General features: G+C 34.9%; 4 protein-coding genes across 4 annotated transcripts; 2 read left to right on the top strand and 2 right to left on the bottom strand.

Annotated features, from left to right (window-relative positions):
- Positions 1 to 121: 121 nt before the first annotated feature.
- LOC149728239 (protein disulfide-isomerase-like) lies at positions 122 to 7,957 on the bottom strand. Its single transcript, XM_089888199.1, has 12 exons — positions 7,716 to 7,957; positions 6,871 to 7,068; positions 5,832 to 5,962; positions 5,150 to 5,305; positions 4,506 to 4,619; positions 4,115 to 4,240; positions 3,314 to 3,538; positions 2,770 to 2,890; positions 1,902 to 2,077; positions 1,364 to 1,447; positions 979 to 1,126; positions 122 to 495 (listed from the first exon to the last, which is right to left on the bottom strand). Exons 1-12 carry the CDS (start codon positions 7,879 to 7,881, stop codon positions 362 to 364), a joined length of 1,779 nt encoding a protein of 592 aa, XP_089744325.1. The 5' UTR covers positions 7,882 to 7,957; the 3' UTR covers positions 122 to 361.
- A 2,106-nt stretch (positions 7,958 to 10,063) lies between these two features.
- On the top strand, positions 10,064 to 12,431 carry LOC149728238 (equilibrative nucleobase transporter 1-like). Its single transcript, XM_089887668.1, has one exon. The coding sequence runs from the start codon at positions 10,118 to 10,120 to the stop codon at positions 11,504 to 11,506; it is 1,389 nt and encodes a 462-aa protein (XP_089743794.1). The 5' UTR covers positions 10,064 to 10,117; the 3' UTR covers positions 11,507 to 12,431.
- Positions 12,432 to 12,855: 424 nt separating this feature from the next.
- On the top strand, positions 12,856 to 16,898 carry LOC149728237 (transmembrane protein 220-like). The gene is made up of 6 exons (XM_089887671.1): positions 12,856 to 12,992; positions 13,051 to 13,080; positions 13,459 to 13,519; positions 14,063 to 14,195; positions 14,817 to 14,876; positions 15,878 to 16,898. The coding sequence occupies exons 1-6, from the start codon at positions 12,906 to 12,908 to the stop codon at positions 16,035 to 16,037; spliced, it is 531 nt and encodes a 176-aa protein (XP_089743797.1). The 5' UTR covers positions 12,856 to 12,905; the 3' UTR covers positions 16,038 to 16,898.
- A 1,085-nt stretch (positions 16,899 to 17,983) lies between these two features.
- On the bottom strand, positions 17,984 to 21,128 carry LOC149728236 (uncharacterized). The gene is made up of 4 exons (XM_089887670.1): positions 20,943 to 21,128; positions 20,602 to 20,883; positions 20,174 to 20,403; positions 17,984 to 19,530 (listed from the first exon to the last, which is right to left on the bottom strand). The coding sequence occupies exons 1-4, from the start codon at positions 21,001 to 21,003 to the stop codon at positions 19,330 to 19,332; spliced, it is 774 nt and encodes a 257-aa protein (XP_089743796.1). The 5' UTR covers positions 21,004 to 21,128; the 3' UTR covers positions 17,984 to 19,329.
- Positions 21,129 to 25,248: the final 4,120 nt, after the last annotated feature.

The raw sequence follows: 25,248 nt of genomic DNA, 5'->3' as shown, positions 1-25,248 counted from the left end.
ATTATCACTTAAAAGAAGTATCATTGTACAGCACAGACAGCGAAAGTTTTAACGTTTTAAACACAGCCATTTAGTTACCTCTGTCTTTGCCCTATGAGCTGTATTGAACAGTTACAAACTAAACCCTTTTTTTACATTTATTTCAGTTACAGTTAGCTATAAGTATAATGAGTGACGTAATTGGTACTCTGACCCCACCAAACGGTGAAAAGCAGGACTTCAAGTTCAAAATTTCGGACGATTCGCCAAGCGTGCTGCGGCAAGCTGTAGAAAGTTTGCAAAAAGCCAGCGGGGAGGCCGTGACGGCATTAATAAACGCCGAACGCAGCGAACCGTTGCCGAAAGTTCCAAAAACTGATGCCTAAAGTTCGTGGTGAAAATCGTGATGCTCAAAATCGGCGTGTACTTGTGGATCCATGAGTTTCGGATCCCTTTCCTCCGGATCAAGATGAGCCAGGGGATGAACCACTTTATGACTTTCATGAGGCTCTTCCGCTGTTTTGAAATATTTTTTAAAAAATAGAAAAATAAAATATTTTTTTAATAAATATTTTAACATTTCCTATGTGGTTGATTGTATTCTGTGTGCAATTTAAAGAAAAGTTGTAATTGGCTTTTTAGTTAATATAGCGAAGTTTTGTTACGGAAAAATTAGGAATTGCCACTATATTTGTTAAGTATTGCATTCGGTGTCGTGATATATATATCTGAACAGGCGGATAGATCGGACAAAATAGTAGGAGTCTTATTAAATACGGACCGACTGGCAAACGGTTCAGGGCAAAATGTTATAAGATACACTTTTGCACCGTTCCAAGGAACAATTCTACCGTATTTACCGCCACTGTATTTTTAAAAATGCGTGTGCGTAGTGGCGTCGCCACCCGCATATAAAACGAGACTAATTTATGTTTTAGGTCAAAAAAGTACGTTGGCTTGACAGCGAGCATGAGAAGCACGTTTAACACGGGGACTCACGTATTTCATGCGTGACTGCCTTCTCCAGCATTTCTTTCTCTTCTTTATTCCACCTTTCTCTCATCTTCTCTTCTTCCTTGACGTCATCAACCGGATGAGCATCGTCATGCCACGTGAAATCATACTCCGGTTCGTCGTCTGCTGGATCCTAGTATGACGTCAGAAAAACTTTGTTTATTGACCCGTTGAGGACGTCACGCATTACGTCACTGAATTAGTAATTAGTAAACCATATATGGGTTTGCACGACTTAATAAAGTAAGCATTTGTGACGTACGCAGTCACGACGCAACAGGTCGGACATGACCAGTTATGACGTTAGCACTTATGACGTTAGCATCTATGATGTAAGCATCTATGATGTAAACATCTATGACGTAATCACCGGCACACTCGAAGCTCCGTTGCTCTCAATGAAGAACCTGATTCCATTAGCTGTGACGTCACCTTTCGGCTTGAATGGCTTGACCTGTGACGTCATTGCATGAGTTTAAAAGTCGAATTAAATATTTATAAAGTTTAACCACAAGATTTAGTGAAATAATTATATTGTGTATGTTGCATCGACGGCGATGAAAGTCAATAAAACTACATTGAATAAATGGATGTAACACAATACCACGCGTTTTTAACACGATAAGTAGGGTGGGGAAAGATGGGACATCTTATTAGTTTATTACTTCCCTTTCTCGTCACAATTGGCAGTAAACAAAGAAAATTCAAAGAATTATAAAACCATATGTTCTCGACTCCTATAGACTGTTGTAAATTGTTTAAAACACGATCACGATATTTGGATGTTATTTGCTAAAGTTGTCCCAACTCCCCCCACCCTACTATTAACACGCGTTAAAAAACTCATGTAACAGAAATGCAACCAAGCACAGTAACTTATAATTCATTACTATTTTTGCCGAAAATACCTTCCCATCCCTTGTAAACATCTTGAACGAAGGGTAAGAGGTATGGACGTCTATTTCGCCATCATTCTTCGAGACGTCCATACGACCAAACACAACGGTTGCGTTGGATCTCATGTCTTTAGCTGCGACGTTTAGTACTGGGAGAGCTTTTTCGGATCCTTGGTCACCGGGAACGTCTAATACGAAAGTAGTAAAGGTTACCAGGAAAAAGTTTTGATAACATTGCTGTTATATTTTGCCAAAATTATGCTAATAAATGAATTTTTTTTTTGTTCGAGAGAACGTAATATACGAGTATAGCAATATATCCAAATATTAGGGTGGGGGAAGACAGGACACCTTAGCACATAGTATCCAAATATCTTGTGTTTTAAACAAACGTGTTTTAGACAATTAACATCGGTCAATGGGATCCTGAGAACACGATTTTATAATTCTTTGAATGTTTTTTACTACCAAATAGGTTGAAAAAAATAAAAAAAGAGTCACACCTTTCCTCATCCTACTATGTATACAATGATAACTTTAGTGTTGCACGAAAATCTATTAAAGGTACTATAGAGCACTGAAATCCATAATTATGGTTTATTTAACCACCTATATATATATATATAGTAGGGTGGGGAAAGATGGTACACCATTGGTACATAATATCTGAATATCCTAACCGTGTTTTAAACAATTAACAATGGTCTATGGGAGTTCTGAGTATATGGTTTATAATTCTTTGAATGTTCTTTGTTTACTACCAAATGGGAAGAGAAAATAGAATGAACAGGTGTCCCATCTGCCCCCATCCTACTATATATATATATATATATATATATATATATATATTGGCGGGATTGTAAAATAAACAACTACTTACAATACATCATAAATATAGTTCGACGTTTGTCCTTTATAAAGTCATCATATGTTGAACCAACCAAAGTTTTCACATCATAGGTGTTCCAATCAGAAGGCTGCGACTCGCTTCGTATATTCCTCTGTAAAAAATATACGATATCTCTTTTAAATGCGAGTATTTTGACCATTATCAGTGTGTTTAATTTGTCTATCCTATGCAGCTTTAATAGAATGTAAGTTTATATTTTTGCTTCTCGTTTTTTTTATTGACAATACAGACACTGCTGACAATACAGAGAACCCGTCCAAACAGCATTGTAACTCATTACATATAAAACGGAACACCCAAACAGTACTAACACCGCCGTTTTTCCATTACACCTGGATTATATAAGTTACATTCATTTATTTATTCAAGTAAATTTTAACTTATGGCCAGTGTGTTGCAGCAATGTCTTGGGGCAAAAACATGATTTAAAAAAAAATTATATTAATCAACATTACACGAAAGCATCTTAAACAACCTACACCGTTAAAAGTTATTCATACCACTCTATACTCACCTTAATTTTTCCGTCTACAACATCTTGAGTGAAACCAACGAAAGCTTCATAACTCAAAGCATTTTTCGGTTGAAGAAACCGTGAATGGTATTTATCAAATTTCGTCATCCTGTTACATGGTAAGTCCTTATTCTCATCCACGTGGTAATAGTTGACCGCACTCTTTACATTATCACGTGACGTATCCACGTGGATGAATACAACTTCGTTCTCCTGTGATGATGACTTCACAAAGAAGATTTAAGTATGTAATTACATTTATTTAGATATGTAGTAGGGTCGGGGAAGGATGGGGGACACCTTTTTATTGTATTTTCTTGTCCCATTTGGTAGTAAACAAAGAATATTCCAAGAAATATAAAACCGTATCGTCACGACTTCCATAGACCGTTGTTAATTGTTTAAAATACGATCAGGATATTTGGATATTATGTGATAAAGTTGTCCCATTTTACCCCACTTCACTATATATATTTTACCCCACCTCACTATATATAGTAGGGTAGGGAAATAGGACTGGACACCTTTATCACATAATCTCCCATTGTTTTTAATCTTATTTAAAGAATTAACAATTAAAAACGCGCTTTTAGGGCCGTAAGATTTCGGTTATATATTTTGTAAATATTTTTGTGTACTAAATATTGTAACAATAAAAGATAACGCAAACATGAACCATCATGCCCCAACTTACAATTATTTTTTAAAATATACTACCAATTATAGCGGCAAATATCTCAAGTATAGTTCATTCATAGCTATTATATATTTCCTAAAAAAACAACACGTAGGATTCATTACCTTTGCCTTGAAATGTTTCGCTGCGTCTCGAAAAGCTTTGAATGTTTGTTTGTAGTTTCTATCTTTACTGGACATGAACAGGATATGGTGATACCCCACGTGAGAGCCGTGTAGCTTGTGGTTGTACTAAGGAAACATGAATGACTTCGTCATGGAACAAAAACTATAACTGAATAAATGAAAATCGAGTTAGCTTAGCTTAGGGTGTTTTCTTTTCTATGTGTAGCTGATAATTTGGACAACTCATTAATGACCACTGGGTCGGACCAATTGCAGTTAAATGTCACGCCCATAATGGTAGCAGCGGCGAGCCTTTATTGAACTCTTCTTAAGAGGCAGGCGCGCTAACCACTTTGCCACGAGGGCGGATATATCGTAGCAATTTACTTACTGCCACATCATAATGCTTGTAAACAACAGGCGTTGATTCTCCAACTACAAACTTGAGCAAGTCATCCAGGTTCGTCACATCACCTCGGTAAACTGCTTTGTCTCCGTCTTCAAACTAAAAGTAGTAATTAAAATTAATCATTTTCTATGTCGCTATATAAGATGGGATATTGTTAGCAAATAATTCTCTATATTTCCTGATCGCGTTTTGAACAATTCAACGTCATTTTAGAGTCGCAGGAATACCGTTCTGCATTTCTGTAAATATTCTTTTTTACTACCAAGTGGGCCGAAAAAGTCCACAAAACTTTGCAGTAAACCTTCATATCATGCATGGTTCCTTTCTACACGCACGACCAAATATAGAAAAGCGTTTTATTTTTCAATAGCAAAAACGTGTTATGGTATAGTAGGGTGGGGAACATGGGACACCTTTTCATTTTATTTTCTCGTCTCATTTGGTAGTAAACAAAGAACATTTAACGAAATATAAAACCGTATCCTAACGACTTCCATACACCGTTGTTAATTATTTAAAACATGATCAGGCTATTTTGATATTACGTACTAAAGGTGTCCCATCTTACCCCGCAGAACTATATATCTTACCAGCATAGCGTTATATAACTTTTAGTGTTGACCAACCTGTTTGTAAACTGTGACCGAACCATGGTTTATCCCTAGTCGTCTCGCAACACTGGCTGACGTAATTATGGCGAATCTGGGCTGTGGTAATCGTGGGTCGTACACGAAATGTTGGCTCACTCTGTAAAAGTTCTTGTACGCTGCTTCGGGTGCATTCTGTTTGGAAACAACTTCTTAAATAGTTGCAATATCATAATAATAACTTTATTTGTCTCTTCGATTATGGTAGCGAAGATTTAAAATTATTTTCCATGAAAAAGCAATATAACTAAAAAACAACAGTTGTTAAAACACACTTACAGTTAAAACATAATATTTACATTTATTTGGAAGAAAATAAGCGTGGTCGCTGCACCTTATATAGTGCTTCTCAACTTAATATTTGGGTTACGACTATAAAAAAGAGTCGCCATTTGATATGGTATAATAGTCGCCTACTCGTAGTAGTTTAATTTTATTGTAATTGTATAAGTTCACCTAGTTTTACTATATGTTTTACAAAAATTTCTGAAAATAAGTTTGGAAGTTGGCCTAAACCTGGCTGGTAATTTATACATACTGTTTAAGTCCCCGCGAAAATGGCCAAAAAACACACAACTATTAATTTCTACTGCGCGGTTGTATAAATTAACCATTTGTATACCGGTTTAACCATTTTAGTACTTGGGCTATATATTCTTACCCCAGGGAAGCACCCTAATACCACAGTCTTGGATTGAATAAGCTCGTCAAACTCTGTTTCAAGATTCACAACGATTGGAGTGTTCATGACGATCTGTATCCATACTAGCCAATCATCCGCAGTATTGTAACCTAAATGTTGTGAAAATATTACCTCATGCATAATATTTTGGGGTCAGATGGGTTATGTTTTTTCTCATTGATCGTCCCATTTGGGATTGACCAGATATATAGTAGGGTGGGGGAAAGTGGGACACATTTTCATTTATTTTCCCGTCGCATTTGATAGTAAACAAAGAATATTCAAAGAAATATAAAACCGTATTCTCACGACCTAAAACACGATCAGAAAATTTTGATATTATGTGCTAAAGGTATCCCATCTTTCCCCACCATACTATATATTTCCAGAGTCGTATAACCATATCCTCACGACTGTAAAAGAACATTGTTGTATACACACACGATGTGTAAATGTTATGTGCTAACGCTAACTATATTCGGCATACCTACAGTACCATTTTTTATTTCTCTATTCAATGGCTTTATCAGTAATTTTAAATTCTGTCATACTGCAATGCAGGTGTGCCATTGGCGTATAATAGCCTTCGAATGTCAGCTATTTACAAGATCCCCATAACATAGTCATAGAAACACCATGTAGTCCAAGTTGCCGCCTTTGTGTGTACATAATCAAGCAAATGTGCTCACTTTTGCAATAGGGTTAAACAAATTTGCCACAATCCAACCGCTTGTATAGTTTTAGATACATAAAAAATGTTACACATGTTTTTTACACTTTCGAACCTTGAAATTTGTTTTAGGTCCAAGTTTTTCTGTAATTTACCAAAAACATAAATTTTTCTATACTTTGTTATTTTGGAAACAAATTCGCGTTTAATTTGCCTTTTACCTAACAATGGGTTGGACAGGTCAGTACTAACTTTGAGTTGGACTACTCGGTATTTCTATGGCTCTACCCCATATTAAACCAACACCCAAAAATCTGCATTTACGTATCTAACATCTTATGAGTATACCTTGTGTGTAGTCCATCATGTTTCCATTTTTAAACATTCTTAAACTTGGTACTTCATGAACAGGATATTTCTTTCTTGCTTCTTCATTCTTTTCAATATTAATAACCGCAACATGTATTGGAGATTCCGATGATTTCAGCTTTTCTGCCAATTTTCCAACTTCGTCCATCAACGCTTTACTCTCTTTGTTATTTCCATCTGGAATTTAAAAACTCGGCGACTTATGCAGGCATAGTAGGGTGGGGTAAGATAGGACACCTTTTTATTCAATTTTCCCGTCTTATTTGGTAGTAAACAAAGAACATTCAAAGGCTTATAAAACCGTATTCTCAAGACTCCCATAAACCGTTGTTGATTGTTTAAAATACGATTAGAATATTTGGATATTATGTGCTAAAGGTGTCCCGTATCCCCCCACCCTACTATATATCCATTAATAATTTACTTCTTTTGCCGATTATAATTTGCATAAAGCGAAGAGAAAAGTATTGAGCACAATTGCATTTACTAAATTATACCATATAGGGTTAAAATATACGAGGATTTAAAAATGCCCCAAAAAAGAAAACCGTTATCTCTTGAATGGTAAATAGTTTATTTTTAGACATGGTTAACTACACATATAGACAATAAAATATTTTAATCAGTGCTTCAAATATAACTCGTAACATTTAAATATGCAAGTACTAAGAGTAATGTTTTTAGACATAGTTTTTCGGTTCCAAATACAAGCAATAGCCTATATTTCAATCGGTGCTTAAAATATATTTTTTTCTCGTATTATATCGCTATAGTATAAGTGTATATAATATCTGAATCCAACAATTAAATATACATGTACTTACAGTAATATACAAACACGAACTTATACTTCGATAAAGCGGCGTAAAAATTGTGTTCATTCAGTTGAATAATTCCCAACTTTCTTGGATAAAGTTCGGATTCATTTTGTGCGCATGCGCAACAAAATAGAACCCACAGATACAAAACAGATAAAAGGTGTCGATACATTACAATATTCTTATCTAACTGACTCGATACAGACCTTTGTATAGTTAGTATAGCACACGTGTCGATCTGACGTGGTGCGACTTCATAGGCTGTGTGACTGCACCAACAATCATTGGGTATAAGTGCTTTGTTAAAATAACATTGCTATGATGATGTTTGATTGGTATAAGACACATGTGATAATCCACGTCATGTTTATGTTTAAGCAATAAACCAATATGGTTTAAATTGGCATTACATTAAACAGAATGCAACTTAATAACGGATGGAATGACTTTATTTTGCAGTTTTAACCCAATCACAAACGTCAAGACAATATAGCAGGGTGGGGAAAGGCGGAAATACTCAAATGTCCCAAATTATTTTTAAACAGTTAAAAACAATTAATGGAAGTCGTTAGGATACGGTTTTATTAATCTTTTTGTTTACTACTGGAGCGAGAAAATAAAATAAAAAGGTGTCCCATCTCTCCCCCCACCGTATTTATACAAAAGCGGTAAGAGGAGAAGTCAAGACAACACGACAGTCAAGTATATTGATAAAACAAAAGTACAAAATTTGTTGGGCACATAATTTATTAGGCAAATTGGCCATGTTTACATCTTTTATCGTCGAACATTTTTTGTTAAGCACGTCAGTGATCTTATAGATCCACCTTCGCCGAACAATTGTTCTTGTTGAGCACGTAATTCAGCACAGTAAAACAAGCCAAAAAATGTTTTAAACCTAATTTTTAATGCGTACAATATTACTTCGTGGTATTTGCGTTTGTTCGATAAAATCACTTTTTAATTAAAATTAACAAAATTTGAATTGGTAAAATTACACGTGGTGTACGAATTTATAAACATTTATCCGCGTGTTTTATAATACATTTCCTTGGAGTGTTGGCAATATGTGATTAAGGGTCCCGTTTTTCTCCACCCTACTATATAGTAGGGTGGGGGAAGACGGACACCTTTAGCACAGAATATCCAAATTTCCTGACCTTGTTTTAAACAATTAACAACATTCTATGAAAGTTGTAAGGATATAGTTTTATAATCCTTTAAATGTTTTTGTTTACTGCTAAATGGGACAAAAAATAGAGTTAAAAGGTGTCCCATCTTCCCCCACCCTACTGTATATAAAAACAACAACTATAATATAGAGACCTTATTATGTTTTATTTTTTTAACTGAACATATAGCTACATATAATGCCGACTCAGCAGTTTTGATACTTATAGTTAATATTTCAACTTTTTTCTTGTTAAAATGTTTATTATTTCTCACTGATACCTACTGTATTATTTTCTTTACAAAAAGTCGATTGTTCGTATTAAAAATTGATTTTCAAAAGTGCTGAGTAAGCATATTTTCTAGCATTCCAGTCTGTAGATAAGTTCAATCGAAAAATTAAAACATAATTAAGTGCAATCGAAAAATTAAAACAAATTAAAACAGGAACTATATTTTATATTTTTTTATATATATAGTGGGTTGGGGTAAGATGGGACATGATTTGTTTTTTTCCTTGGCCAAAACAAAGAACAATCAAAAAACGATATAACCGTTTCCTCACGACTCTTAACTGCCGCTGTTAACTGTTAAACACGACCAGGATGTTTAGATATTGTGTGCGAAAAGTGTCCCATCTTACCCCACAGACGATATTCACACTTTTTTCGGTATAATTTAGAAACTAGAATCGCTCAAATTTGAGTGACAGTTGTTCTAATGGGAGATCCCAAGCATTGATTGCACGGTCAATTTTTTTAAGGCGGTTTTGTCAAAAGCTGTTTCGCTTTTTAAAAAAAGTTTGGTGATAAGCACATTTAGTCATCTCAATTCATATGCAAATTTTTATTTCGTTGGTATGTCCCTTAGTTGTAAATGAACGCGGTAAACAAAATATCGGTTGGTAACCGGCCTCCGGCGGTGCATAAGTAACCTTTCATGTATTATCGAGGATTCTTTAAACTGCAATAGCAACGTATAGTCACGATGCAAAACACCCTTGAACTGATTTTCTACACAAAGATTTGAGCTCGTTTATTGCAAGTTGTATGCGCTTTATTTAACTAGGCGACTCAATTCGAACGTTATATATAAATTGTTAACAGATAGGTGGAAAGCATACGATTAAAAGCAAGCATATTTTTTGTTATTACGACATTTTCGAGGAGGGTAATTTATAATATTAAATTTATGATAATGGTCGTTTATTGCAGCACAACTATTTTAATAGGATAAATATGTTGTTTCATCATATTGCTACGATAGTAAGCTGTTGTTTTGAATGTCTTTTATTTGGGGGTGTTATTTTTGGCTGGCCATCATTGGAATATGTTCTCAGAAAGGAAAATTATTTTTCGAATTATTGTACAAGAAACTCTACAGTCAACGAATGCAGTAAAAGTAAGGAAATGTTTAATCTAGTTTTCACAGTTTCCGTCTCAACCGGCCAAGTAAGTTTGGTATTTGGAGGTTATTTGCTGGACAAGTTCGGGACCTGGGTTCACCGCGGTATAACGTCAGTAGCCTTTGTAATTGGCGCACTTTTGCTGGCCCTGTCCTCTCCGGAAAACGCGATAATGTTGTTCCCGAGCATGATTCTAATTGCGGTTGGTGGCTTGAATCTTTTATCCTCAAATATACAGGCTGGAAATTTGTCAAACTCCTACCGTGTAACTGTTATAACATTGATGAATGGTACATTTGATTCAGGGATGTTAGCTTTTTTCTTATTTGAGCTATCTTATGACTCTGGGATCGACTTTAAATCCATCACCGTTGCTTACGTTGTGTTCAGCTTGTACCTCTGCATCAGCACTTTTACATTGATGCCTCGAAAGTGGTTTCCCAGCAGTGTCAATTCATCATCACCTGTACCACGATACGGAATATACGAAGTAAGACAACTGTTTTGCCGAAAAAATGTAGTGATAAACGAAAGTAGCCAAGATGAAGATGAAACAAGAGTAAGAGACACCACCGGTGTAGATGAAAACAGTCAAAAAATATCTACACTTAACTGTATCAAGTCACCTTTGTTTTGGACTGGGTTGGTTTTCATATGCTTCATAAATCTGCGAATATTTTTTTTCTTGGGTAGTTTTTCAACCTGGATCGCTAGTTTTGAAGATCACTCTAGCCTTAATACGTTAACGAACATATTCGGCACTTTACCTTTAGTAGGAATTGTTGTCGCGCCTATAAACGGCGCAATGACGGACATAACTATCAAACTTTGCAAAAAATGCGGATATAACGACTCGCAGAGTAAATGGAAAGGCATTTTTACTTGTACGTTTTCTACAAGTATATTCGCTGTGTGTTTTTCGATTGCAGTGTCACTACAGAACAAATATTCATCGTTTGTGTTTTTCTTTATCACAAGATCGTTTTTGTATGCATCTAACGCAACGTTTATTTCTTTGGCGTTTCCGGCGTATCATTTTGGAAAGCTGTTCGGTATTATTAATTTTGCCTTTGGTATGTTCGGCCTATTACAATTTGCGTTATTCACTCTTGGCTTGAATATTGATCCAGGTTTTCGAGTAACAAACTACACTTGGATAGCTGCTGCGGTGATTACGCTTGTCCATTCTTTCGCGATTTTTCAAAAATCACGTTCACAGTAACATATTGTAGGGTGGGGGAAAATGGGACACATTGTAGGACGAGACTTTTTTATTTCTTTTTACGGACCACCATTTAATAAAAAATGAATAATCTAACGTATAAAACATGTTAAAAGCTATAGCAGCAGAGAAAGGAAAATTAGTTTAAACCTAATTTTTAAACCGCACAGTAATATTTCGTGTTATTTACGTGCATTTCTACCTTGCGCGTTTTATCAAATTTGTAAAATTTTACCTGCTGTGGCAATCGCTAAGTAATTCCTCATCTGTTTTAATATATTTTTTTGAAATTGTCCCCATTCCCCCACTCGAATACTGTTGGGTAGATGGATACCATCAGCACATAATGTGTTATACTGATGCCTTATCGTGTTTTTAATATTTAACGCTCTATAGAGTCATGAGGGTACAGTTTTATATCTAAAAATATTATCTGTTCATTACCAAATTGGACAGAAAGTAAATACATGGACCACTTTACCCCCTATTTACTAGATTGTGTTTTTCCTAATAAAGCCCTTTCATGTCTATTAGCCTTGTGAACCCTAATTAGCGAAGGAGTAAGATGTTTTTCTTAAATATACATTTTCCAGTGTCATGGCAAAGTAGTTAGTGCGCCTGCTTTTAACCGCAAAGGTGATGGGTTCCCCTGCTCACGTTAATTTGTTCTGGCTGTTGAACTGCGCATGCGGAACAAATATTGAAGAAATGGGTCGCATACTGGTGATGCCACAAGGAAAATCGTGCACAACAAAACAGATTTGGTCGACCGGAAAGACTGAGTACTTCCATGCAAACATTGCACAGCATAGTAGCTTGTGGTTGGTTAAACCCCCAAAATGGTATTGTCGTTCTAATCTAGACTCTTTTTGGAGCAGTTAACTTTGCTAAGAATCAAACCAAAGTAGTACACTGACATGTACCTTAAAGTGTAAGTTATTAAAGTTATAAACACTGTTGCAGAGCTATAGAAGTACCAACGCTTATAGATGTATATATATAAGAGTTGGAAGTACCGCGCCACTGAGCTTAATGTGTTTCTACGACTGTTGTAGAATCCGACCCTCCTCGTATCCGGTTTGTATGATTGATTGGGAAATTCCCCCTGGAAATGCAGGAAAACAAAATCGTAACTCATAGACCAAACATAATGGCAATCACCCACTTCATAGTTCAGTGTATAAAGACAACCAAAAAGACAACTAGCTACTCTTTAAAGTTCTTAACATTGTTTATGACAAGTTTGTTTTGTCATTTTACTACGTTTGCTAAAGTGCCAGGTCAAATTGTAATTTTTCACTTCTGATCTTTAAATTAAATGTGTTAAATTTTAACAAACCTCCTTTTAGTTTGCAAGGTTTAGAGAATTAAACGCTGTCATTTCTGCTACTTTCTAACAATGGAAGGGAAAGAAACGACGTCAGTGTTTTTCCAAATATCTCATTTTCTTGCTGCAATTTATTTTGCGTTATCAGCATATGTGCAGGTATATCAATTTTTATTCTTTTAATTTTTTTTTTGTTAATTGTTGTTCCTATTTTCAGACCAATGACCCTGACCCTGAAATTTGGATTGTAAGTAAACTGTTGTATTTATTATAGCAGAAAGCAAAAACACCATAAAGTAAATTCCTTAAAGCATTTTTTTCAAACATTTTTCTACGGATTTGTAAAAGTTTACTGTACCAATTTTTAAAGTTTATTGATAAATCAGAAAATAAACATTTTGTGTTGTGCATGCTAGCTTCTGTAAAACTAAAATAATAAGTATATATCTCTAAATCTCTTTATTTTACATAAAAGGTTATTTTCAAAATGTTGTTTTGGTCCACAGGTTTTCACTTTTATGTTGCATGGGCTATACATTTCTTGTGTTAAAGGTTTACCCACATTTAAATACCTATATTTTCCCACAACAGTGTGACTTTATTTAAATATTCTATATTTCTATAGCCGATATACCTTCTGCCAGCCACAATTGCATTGTGCACTGCAGCAAAGCCGAGCTTTACAGGTAATAACCTTATGTTATAATGAATATATATATATATAAAAAAATAACTTTTTAATTGTGGCGACCTAGTAATAGCAATGGATAAAAACTCTTCTCTAGTAAATGTTTATCAATAGTAATAAAGTCACATTATCGTTGATTTATTAAAATAGTATTTGAAAAATTGAAATATTTAACACAGTTATTTTGTTTCAATGTAACTTGCTTTATCCTCGTGTGGCGGGAAAACAACAGTTGCTATAACACAAGTGTTCTGTTTCATACACCTCATGCCAGCTAACAAGTTACCATGTATGTTACTTCGTTGGTGATTATTTTCAGGGGATTTTTTTCATTTTCTTTGTATGGCTGATACTTTAGACAACTCATTAGTAACCACTGGGTTGGAGCAATTGTCGTTAGGTGTCTTGTAAAAGGACACATACGCCCACAATGATATTTTACATAGAGGTACCTGAACCCCTTATCTTCATTATCAAGGTCAGAGGCCTAATCATTTTGTCTATATGTCAATGACTCCCTAATTGATTGTTTGATTTCCAGAGTTTTCAGTAGTGAGTAAACTAAATGATTTAATCGTGATGGGCTGTTGTATATACGGAGGATTCATTTTGGACTCGTCATATAAATTTGAAGAAAATATTTTCCACTGGGTTGTACATGATGAAGCTGGACGGTAAGTTGTTTCACCCCGTGCCCGTTTACGGATTTCCCTTTTTGGCCTATTTTGGATATTTAACCTGTTTGTGGTAGGCATTATCACTTGCTAAGACACTGGATTATATTTTATGTAGTTTAATTTAAAAAATAATTGATTCTTTTTTTTATAGATTAGTATTGTCCAAAAACACTGGATTATATTTATAGTATTATCCAAAAAAAATAGATTATTTTATATATATATAGTATTATTCAAAAATACTGGATTCTATTTCATATAGTCTTACCTTTCGAGTTGTAAATACCTTTCTGGGCATTTTTTTTTGCTATGGCTGGAAAATCATATAATCAATTGTGCATTTGGAGAAATTACTGTTTAGTGTTTTTGCAAAGTTGTACAAAAAAGGTAAAGTTTATACAGCCTTGTGTGTTGGTTGATAAATTTTTAAAAAGACATATACATATAGACAGTATAATATAATTAATATATGTTTAATTTTTTGGTTAAACTAGAATATTTCATTAAGGCTTATAAAAAGAGTCCTTATTTTAAGTTATTTGTTTAATTGTTTTGTTTAACAAAAAAGTAATATGTTTATTTCAAATGTGTATATATTTGTTTAAAACTCTGGTACAGTGAATTTGGAGGACTTCTTGTTATTTGCTTGTGGACAATCTGTATGCATGGTTCCTCCACGTGAGTAATTATGTGTTTGATGTTAATATATAGTAGGGTGGGGGGAAGATGGGACACCTTTTCATTCTATTTTCTCGTCTAATTTGGTAGTAAACAAAGAACACTCAAAGAATTATTTAACTTTATCCTCACGACTCCCATGATTGTTAATTGTTTCAAACACGATCAGGATATTTTGATATTATGTGCTAAAGGTGTTCCATCTTCCCCCACACTATTATTTATTCAAACTTTGTAATAAATAAAAATAACACAACTGCTTTACATTTGTGGAGTAACGATAACAAATTTTGGTAACCTACCTCAACCTACACACTAGAACCCTTGCTATGCAAATTCCATTGACCATCACCCATAAAGAATATTTATTATATTCTAATCTATGTGGGTGAGGCCCTGCAGCGTGGCATGTTATGTGTCCTAGGAGTTACCGCATGGACCTTACCAGTCCTAGGAGCTACCGCATGGACCTTACCAGTTTTTAGACCGTAAATAATAACCCAGGAAGTTATTGCCCTTTAAGATAAATTTGCCATTTAGGCATTAACATGCTTTGACTGTTGGGTGGTATGAGCAGTTTAAATAATTTGTTTTGTTAAAAAGGTTCATATTGTTTCCCAACCATACAAATTATCATCAGGTGTATGTATTTTATAATGAATAATAATAAAAAATGCTAGATGAAATTTTAAAAGATTAAACTAAACTAAAATAGGGTATAACGGTCACGGCTTTTATCCAAAACATTATTTCTTTCTTTTTTTATCAACAAGCTTGTTTTAACAACTGTTGTTTTACCGTCACTACCCGTCTTTTCGCTTTTTGTCAACTCTCTTGTTCTTCGTTATCATGACCGAAGAGACGAAATAAATTTCATTCATTCATTCATTCAAACTAAACTTATTGGGTATTTATTTTATATTTTGTAATAAATGATATTAAAAAAATAATACGTGAAATTTCAAATGATTAAACTAAACTTTACCAAATTATTATTACAGAACTCGAACGAAAAGAAGTTTGTTATTTCTATGTATTATTGTTCTCTCTCCTGCCCTCTTATGGGTGTATATTTACATGAATAAATCTTTCCGAAGTTTGTGGCCAAAGCATTGTCAAACTGCCCTCTATCCAGACCTTGTATCAAAAGCAGAGCTTTAGTTTTGGATTCATTTAAAATTTGTGATCATGCCATAAAATAATTTGTGCAATAGTTATTTTGAATAAGTTTCTGTTAAAACAGATAATAAAATAACAGCTTTTTTCTTGCATTGCAAATAAAAGGGTTATGTTTAAAAAAGATTATTTTTCATTTGTAAAACACAAAAAAGTTTACAAATTGGTAAATCTACTTTTCATATGAACTTGTCTTAATTCTTAAAATCACTTGCCAAAATTTTTTTCAACCACCTGTGCCTTTTTCATTAACTAGTGAAAACTTTTTACGAATTTCTTCAAGTCTACTAATTGTGATACATTAAAAATGCAATGTTAATGAAATTTTTCAGAAAATCTTGTAATTTTTTTCCGTTTGAATTTGTAGGGTATGAGAAATATTGTCATTTAAATACTTTTAGCAGGCTAAACTAATGTAATTCCCAAAATCTTGACTCTAACACCTGTATATATAGTCCTCACCAATTAAAAACTGTGTATGTGTATTCTAAATGCATTTGGGTAGGGTCCAGCTATGCAGCACCTATGGAACTGGGGATTCAGCACAAAACATATATGCGATTACTCCATAAGTACACATATTGTTGATTTTTGATATTTTAGCTTGTGTTACAGTTAGCATTAAATGTCATTGAATTTAAAGAGCTGTGGAACATTTTACACGAGTTTTAATTGTATATAAAAACTTTGCAGTATGTTGCAGATAGTGCCAAAATCTCGGTATTTAATTTCTTGTTTTATACTTTGTAAAGTCTTCAATGATGTTCACAATACATAAAAAAAAATATTTTTTTGTGGTGTACGAATTACTTCGGTGAAATATTTGGAATTTAATAACGGAAACAGGTACTCTGTTTAGTACTGTCGTTGTTCTTTATACAAGAATATGTAGCTCTTCACCATGTATTGTCGGTAAATAGTTATGTGTTGCATTTCTGACCCCAATCTTAATATATATAAATAGTTATGTGTTGCATTTCTGACCCCTTAAATGCATTTTCGGGAATGCAATGACATAATAGACTTTGGTGAAGACCCACAGAGAATGAATAAATGTAACTTACTTTATCCTCGCGTGGCCGGAAAACGACAGTCGTTATCACACAACACCTCGTGCCAGCTTACGAGTTACCATGTATGTTACTTTGTGGGTGATTATTTTTTTGGGATTTTTTTTATGTATGGCTGATAATTTGGACAACCCATTAGTGACCACTGGGTTGGAGCAATTGTCGTTAAGTGTCTTGCCCAAGGACACATACGCCCACAATGGTAGCAGCGACGAGCCTTGAACCCATTATCTAATGGTTATAGGCAGGCGCGCTAACCACTACGCCACGGCGCCGAACAAGAGGAACACATTGACAAAATAGTAATTACAATAAACCAAAAACTATAAATTCAATTAAATTAATTACAATCAGCTTATAAATGCTACGTATATTCATCTCCAGCGTTGTATAAAGTAAACTAGACACTCTTCCTGGCGACGTGGCTAACGCAGCACTTTTAAATTGGTGTCGAAAATATATAGTATAGGGTGGGGGAAGACGAGACACATTTAGCACATATATACTATCGAAGTATATTCTGATCATGTTTTAATAGATTAACATCAGTCTATGGGAGTCTTGAAGATACGGTTTTATAATTCTTTTAAAGTTCTTTGTTTACTATCAAATGGGACGAGAAAAATAATGAAAATGTGTTTCATCTTTTCTCATTCTACTATAAAAAACGCGTCATACTGTCTGAAGTTCACGCAAAGGCCATGCAATGATAAGTGGACTTCGTTTGATTAAACTGCGAAGCACGTAAAAAAATAAATTTATATAGTACTGTGGGGGAAGATAGGACACCTTTAGCACCTAATATTTAAATATCCTGATCAAGTTTTAAACAATAAACAACGGTTTATTGAAGTTGTGAGGATACGGTTTTATAATTCCATGAATGTTCTTTGCTAACTACCAAATGGAACTAGAAAATATAATGAAAAGGTGTCCCATCTTCCCCCACCCTACTACATGTCCTGCGGAAAGGTACAAATATAGTAAAGTGGGGAAAGATGGCTCACCTTTAGCACATAATATCCCAATATTCTTATCGTGTTTTTTGAACAACTAATAACTACGGGTGAGGATAAAGTTTTATAGTTTTTCGAGAGAATAAAAAGGTGCCCTATCTTTCCTCACTGTACTACGCAACATTACAACTACAATTATGTCACCAACGCGTTGCGTAAGATTTAAATGTGGATTTCCGTGTAATTATGTGACGGACACGCGTGCGTTGTATAGAATGAATAACTACCTGTCGTTTATTGGGAACTGCAGCCAAGAAAACTTTGGTATTTGGGTTGTAAACCTATTGTGACCTATACCAGAGGTGAACCAAACCAGGGTAACCTCATGCAAAATGTAATACTGTTATCAAGGCAATTTGGTAACGATGTTAAATTTAAAGATGTTCATTGCAAGCTGTGGCCACTCTAAAATGGTAATTTCCTAAACATATTTTTCTGAAACTGTTCTTCATTATCATGCATTTATTAATGATAAAATTGATATTTCCGCTGAAATCGAACGGTACAATATTATGATACAAAATACAAGCGATATCCTACGCAAAAAAACAAACATTTACAGTAATTTGTATATAACCCAACGATTTATAAGTTAAATTTTAATATTAAAGCTTGCCTTTCAGACCTAAATTGTGTGTAACGAAAAAAATCTAACATAGCATGCAATAACAGACGAATAGAAATGTAAAATAGCAAGCAACAGTTTTTAAAAGAACATGCAACACAACTTTTGTGGTATACAGCTGCAATAAAAATCCGCTCTAATTACATTTTGATAAGCATGATCATCGTGCAAAAATATGTTATCTTGCATTTAAGTTATATAGTAGGTCGAAGAAAAATGGGATATCTTTTCGTTCTATTTTCTCGTGTCATTTGGTAGTAAGCAAAGAATATTCAAAGAATTATAAAACCGTATCCGTACGACACCCATAGACCGTGTTAATTGTTTATGAAGAGCTCAGGATTTTTAGATATTATGCGCTAAAGGTGTCCCGTCTCCCCCCCCCCCCCATCCTACTATAAGACCATAACCTCACTACTTCCAAATAGACCGTCGGTAATTGTTTAAAACACGACCAGGATATTTGGAAATTATGTGCTAAAGGTGTCCCGTCTTCCCCCACCTTACTATATATAACAACTATCCAACTCGGTCAACTATGCTTAAAGTTTTACTGTATAACAAAATTACAAGCTTTCACATATTTGAGCTACATTATGTCCCACGTTTGGGTGATGGTTTAGCATTCCATGGTGGGTTGAGTTGGAGGTAGGCGGGACAATGTACAAGACTAGCCCTGTGTGACTTGCACTGCTTGTGGGAGATCCCTCAGGCCACCAATCTCCATTATAGCCAGGTTTTCCGTTGCTCCGTGTCACAGTATTTGTCTTAAATTTAAAAAAAAGTAATTAAAAAATTAGGTTTAAATATTCTTTGTCTTGTCCCACTGCTATAGTTTTTGGTAACTATTAGTTTGTTATTTTATGCAGAATTTGTATTGTTCGAGCATCAGTTGATAAATACAGACTGTGGGGTAAGTTGGAACACCTTTAGCACTTAATATTAAAATATCCTAATCGTGTTTTAAACAACTAACAACGGGAGTCGTGAGGATATGGTTTTATAACACCTTAAATGATCTTTATTTACTACCAAATGGGACGAGAAAATAGAAAGAAAAATTGTTCCATCTTCCCCACCCTACCCTGATCCTGTTATATTAAAAAACTATACAAACGGGGTACAGTGGGACACAGAATTAATAGATTACATTAATATTATTTTGCTTGAACAGTTCACTTAACAAAATTAACGGGTTTTGCTAGTTTATTTAATTAACGAGTTTCTTGCCATGTAAACTGTTTATATGAGTTCCGTATACTAGGGTGGGGGAAGATGGGACAGCTTTTTATTCAAATTTCTCGTGCCAATTGTCAGTGAACATAAACCGTTGTTATTTGTGTAATACACGATCGGGATGAGTTTGATGTGCTAATGGTGGTGTCCCTACCCCACTTAGTTAGAACTTACCGAAGCATTGTAAGTTGACCCCAGCCAAGTGTAGACGAAGGGACGAGATCCAAATACGATGTTTTGTTGGGCGAATTCATAAACAGCATCATACATCGCTTTATCAACAATATCCACCAACCGACCGCCTCTGTCCGTACAATACTTTGATGCCGATTTGTAAACCATTGCCAGTACTTGGGAAGGTGCGGGAAACCATAACAAGGAATTCCGGTAAACCATTGCGGTATCTATTAGAAGGAAACATTGTATATATAATACTGACTGTACACACGAGTGAAATGGGTAAACGTAATGTACCGAAGTAATTGTCGATTTACCATATATCCCTATACTGCATTTAAAGACAATATTAACAAATAAAAATCTTAAAAATCTAAAATCCTCAAAAAATCAAAGCTAGTTTTAAAATATGAAGTGTCATATACCTGTATTCTTTGGCAGCAAGTACCAATCCACAGTTATTCTTGTTTCCCAGCCCGCAGCTTTATCAGTTCGCTCCAATTCAATCATGAAGGTGGTTTTCTTTATTTCCAGTACAGTTACGCTAAACTTGTGGGGAAGCGAGGGGTCGCTTGGTTTTGCAGTGGCATAGACGTTGGCAGGGGTTGCAGTTAAACATATTTGGTAAAGTATCTCCGCCACCCCTTTCGTCTTTGAGGAAAACGAATACACTTCAAAATTCCCCTTTCCCATGACCATAACCTGATCTGAACCAAAAAAGCTTCGTTCATTAAAAATATTCAAAAGTTAAAACAAAAAAACTTACTTGATGCAGCAGCAACACACATAACGTGTGCAAAAAGGATAACCAAACAAATGCAATTCATTTTAGCTTAATAAATCGACTTATTCTAGAGGTATCCGCACAGTTCCAGACTAACCAGTTAATACTTCCACACCAGCCAATGAATACGATTTCATTTCTTCGGTGCATGACTCAGAAGAAGCGACGACTGTCTGTCTTTTACCAGTGCAGTGGCATGATATACTATACTTCCACTTTCCTAATTTGTAGAAAATAACGTACATGCAACAACCGCGTTCGACCTGAGACATCTATATAATGGAAGTCTATATAATGGTGTCAAAGTGGCATAGCCATATTTAACTCGTTAACTATAGTACACGAGTAAAGTTTCGTAAAATTTGTATTCCAACTGTTTTTTTAAATATTAACATTTGTGCGATGATTCGTTGTGTTGGGCTATGCAAGTTTGAGGTAACAACACACTCTGTACCATCTATTTTTACAAATAACTAAAACAGAGAGGTATATAGTAAGGTGGAGAAGACGGGACACCTTTCGCCTTAATATCCAAATATCGTGATCGTGTTTTAAACAATTAACAACGGTCTATATGGAAATCGTGGGAATGCGGTTTTATATTTCTTTGAATGTGTTTTGTTTACTACTGAATGTGATGAAAAAAAAGAGTGAAAAAGTGTCCCAACCTCTCCTACCCTACTATATATGTTTTATTGGTATAGGTGGCGGGTATGTACTACAAATCGAGTTAACTTTTTCATGTTTGTAGTTATTTCAAGTAAAAAGCATATTTCCCAGTGACGTCACCGATGCAAACACTGTATAAGGGACTATAAATCGAAAACAATACCGTTGTTAATTGTTCAAAACACAATTAAGAAATGTGGTGTTTAGGTTTTAACGGTAATGTTTTACCCAGCATTACTGCGTATAAACTTGAAAACCTATTCATCAGAAAGAAATGGCATGGTACAGAGCACTGTACATATGTCTAGTCTTTGGGTTGGTGGGTAATTGAGTAATCCACTGTCACTTGCGATGTGAAAGCGAACTCGCAAGAATAGTTCAGTGTAAGTGTTGGTAGGGTTGGGATTGTATGGTTGCCGCCAATTTCCTTCTCCATTATAACCTGGTTCACCGTTGCTCTGTGTCACTATGCCGGTCTACATGTATAAACGCCACTTATATATATATCCTTACATGGACGGGTCAAAGTAGTTATAAGTTAAACACGGGTGTTTTATATGTGCAATACGGGTCCCTTTATTTATTTTAGTGCATGTCCGCTATGTCCACTATATCCGCTATGTCCGCAATATCCACAATATTCACTACATAGTGGACATGGCGAACATAGCGGACATAGCAGACATAAAGTAGGGTGGGGGAAGATGGGACACCCTTAGCACGTAATATCCAAATGCCCTGACCGTGTTTTAAACAATTAACAGCGGTCTGTGGGAGTCGTGAGGATACGGTTTAATAATTCGTTGAATGTTCTTTGTTTACCACTAAATGGGACGAGAAAATAGAGTGAATAAGTGTCCCATCTTCCCCCACCCTACCGTATAAACAATTTAATTTCAAGCCAGTTATATTTTCTCACCGTAATTCCCCGGCATTGAAATTGAGCTTTTTAATATAGTAGGGTGGGGGAAGGTAGGACTTCTTTAAAATCTATTTTCTTGTATAACTTGTTAGTAAACGAACCATACTCAAATAATTATAAAACTGTAACTTCGCAACTATACCATAGAGCGTAGACCGTTGTTAATAGTTTAAAACACGATCAGGATGTTTTGATATGATGTGCTGAAGGTTTTCATCTTTCTCCACCCTACTATATAAGTCGGAAACACCTGGTTAAACGCGGGAAGCAATAATTTAACTTACCGCTGGATTGTAATCCGACGCCAGCCAGACATGTATGTACCAGTGAATTGGAGCTTCAAGGAATGCGTGTTTTTTTCTAACGTAGTTGTAAAGTAAGTGGTACGTCTTCAAGTCTGAAACATCTGCTAGTTTACCACCGAAGCTGTTACAGAATGTTTCAGACTCCCCTCGGTTCAATGTCTTTATCCCAGCATGTTGTGGCATCCAGAAGATTTGTTCTTTCTGTACCAAGGCTATACCTGTTTCAATAAAGTTATCTGAAACTGTTACCTTTATCCTTTTTGTTTCTTTACCAGTGCATCTCAATTAATAAAAGCGCTCGTTTTGTTATAGTAGGGTGGGGGGAAATAGGACATCTTTTCATTTTATTTTTCGTTTATTTGGTTGTAAACAATGAACATGTAAAGATTTATAAAACCTTATCCTCACAACTGCCATGGGCCGTTGTGAATCGTTTAAAAACAACAATCAGGATATTTGGATATTATTTGCTAAAGGTGTCCCGTCTTTCCCCACCCTATGCTCTATACATTGCACACCGTATGCGATGGTATCATGTAGCTACACCTATCGAGCTCTTGTGAATTACCAAGCATTTAATTTTTTGCTTTTTTTATCCCAATAGTGACTAAAAGGCTGGATTAGTATACAATAGGCATATAGACCAAACAATTGTCAGCAAAAATTAATACAAGATTAACAGTCTAAAAAAAACATGCGACACCTTGGTACAGCGGACCTACCAATGTACATGAACCAATCCACAGTTATCTTTCTATCCCAACCTGAAGCTTCGTCAACTCGCTCCAATTCAATCGTAAAACTAACTGACTTAATTTCAACCACAGTTACGTTGAACTTGTGCGGCAATGCTGGGTTATTGGGTCTTGCCTTAGCGTATACGAAATCAGGAACTGCAGGCAGACATAACATGTAGATTATCTGCGCTTTGGTTTTCGATGTTTGCGAATACGAATGTAGTTCAAAACTTCCTCTTCTTGTCATTAGTTGATCTGTAATGAATTCTGTAATTATGTGTAAAGTCAGATATATATATATATAAGTACCATTTTCAAAATAAAAATATTTTATTGGAAAAATAATAATAAAAAGACTCTTATTTTGAATGCTCGCTGAATCACAACTGCCTAAATTTCGTAATTCGTGAGTTTCAATTATTAATCCAGCATAGTATTTTATAAAATAGTAAGGAATATTTCGTACAGTTTGTATATCCAGTAGGCCCTGCTCTACTAAACACATCACACACACGCACATACACACACACATATACACACACACACATATATATATATACAACTTACTCTGTGCTGTTACGATCAAAACTAAAGCAAATGTAAGTAAGAAACACACGATACTATTCATGTTTTCAAAGCGTAGCCTATTGAATTCAGTATGATATATTGATGGTTACAACTGCCATTTTTGTTAACTGGTACTTCGCACCTATAGAAAGTAAAAACGTTCTTATTGAATCTTAGTTTTTAAAAACATTTGAAATGCGACGACAGCTTGACGTATGTTGACGTGTAATAAACCAAATATTAAACTTTATTTCAGCTTGCGTTTATGACGGTGCGCATGTCCAGTATTTTTCAGGAAATTGACAGGCTGATACCGAATGTCAACAGTTTATTTCGTTGTTATCTGTACACTAAGTTTGTTTGGTTAAAATCTCGAACATTATGAAAAAGTCATGCACTATTTTCTATTATTATTATTTATTGTTAAATAAATCTAATTTACATATCCTCGCATGCCGGGGCAACTACAATCGGTATAACACAGGTTTTCTGTTTATTACTGGTAAAATAGCTTTCGAGTTACCGCAAATATAGCATTGTGAGTATAAAAGGGTTGTTTTGATTAAAAGTTTCATTTTTATTGTTTATTGTTTACATTTTAGACAATACGTATAGTAGGGTGGGGAAAGATGGGACACTTTTTACCTCTATTTTCTCGTCTCATTTAATTGGAAACAAAGAACTCTTGAAGAATTATATAACCATATCCTCACGACTCCCATAAACCGTTGTTAATTGTTTAAAACACGATTAGGACATTTAGATATTATGTGCTAAAGGTGTCCCATCTTCCCCCACCCTACTATATGACATCATTAGATTCTATAGATTACCGATAAAGGGCGCTATTAAAGAATAAAATTGCGTAAAATCGAATCGATTGAGTTATAAAAATCGGTCATGAGAAAATGCATTTTTTTAATACCAAAAAGTGTCCTCAAACCTTGACCAGTTTTATTTTCTTGCCTAAAAAAGCTTCTGCTTTCTAAAAATATAATACATGTAGATTGAACATATAACGTTCAGTCGCTTTTTTGCTTACGGTGAAGCAGCACTTTTCTTCAGACAAGCCAAGTGTTCGGGTTAAA

The sequence above is a fragment of the Ciona robusta genome, chromosome 11 (genome assembly GCF_009617815.1).
Source record: "Ciona robusta chromosome 11, ASM961781v2".
In the NCBI taxonomy this organism is placed as follows: Eukaryota; Metazoa; Chordata; class Ascidiacea; order Phlebobranchia; family Cionidae; genus Ciona; species Ciona robusta.
The sequence above is the reverse complement of the archived record's forward strand: the minus strand, read 5'-3'. Positions and strand labels throughout refer to the sequence as shown.

What these genes read in the sequence shown, in the direction of transcription:
- LOC149728237 (XM_089887671.1), top strand. Translation starts at nt 12,906, where the DNA reads ATGGAAGGGAAAGAAACGACGTCAGTGTTTTTCCAAATATCTCATTTT. An exon ending in CTGACCCTGAAATTTGGATT is followed by an intron (nt 13,081 to 13,458) that starts GTAAGTAAACTG and finishes ATATTTCTATAG; the next exon opens with CCGATATACCTTCTGCCAGC. An exon ending in GTACATGATGAAGCTGGACG is followed by an intron (nt 14,196 to 14,816) that starts GTAAGTTGTTTC and finishes ACTCTGGTACAG; the next exon opens with TGAATTTGGAGGACTTCTTG.
- LOC149728236 (XM_089887670.1), bottom strand. Translation starts at nt 21,003, where the DNA reads ATGAATTGCATTTGTTTGGTTATCCTTTTTGCACACGTTATGTGTGTT. An exon ending in GTGTGTTGCTGCTGCATCAA is followed by an intron (nt 20,884 to 20,942) that starts GTAAGTTTTTTT and finishes TTTTTGGTTCAG; the next exon opens with ATCAGGTTATGGTCATGGGA. An exon ending in GGTCAACTTACAATGCTTCG is followed by an intron (nt 19,531 to 20,173) that starts GTAAGTTCTAAC and finishes TTTAAATTTAAG; the next exon opens with ACAAATACTGTGACACGGAG.
- LOC149728238 (XM_089887668.1), top strand. Translation starts at nt 10,118, where the DNA reads ATGTTGTTTCATCATATTGCTACGATAGTAAGCTGTTGTTTTGAATGT.
- LOC149728239 (XM_089888199.1), bottom strand. Translation starts at nt 7,881, where the DNA reads ATGTATCGACACCTTTTATCTGTTTTGTATCTGTGGGTTCTATTTTGT. An exon ending in CGGTCACAGTTTACAAACAG is followed by an intron (nt 4,620 to 5,149) that starts GTTGGTCAACAC and finishes TACTACTTTTAG; the next exon opens with TTTGAAGACGGAGACAAAGC. An exon ending in TGTTTACAAGGGATGGGAAG is followed by an intron (nt 1,448 to 1,901) that starts GTATTTTCGGCA and finishes ATGACGTCACAG; the next exon opens with GTCAAGCCATTCAAGCCGAA.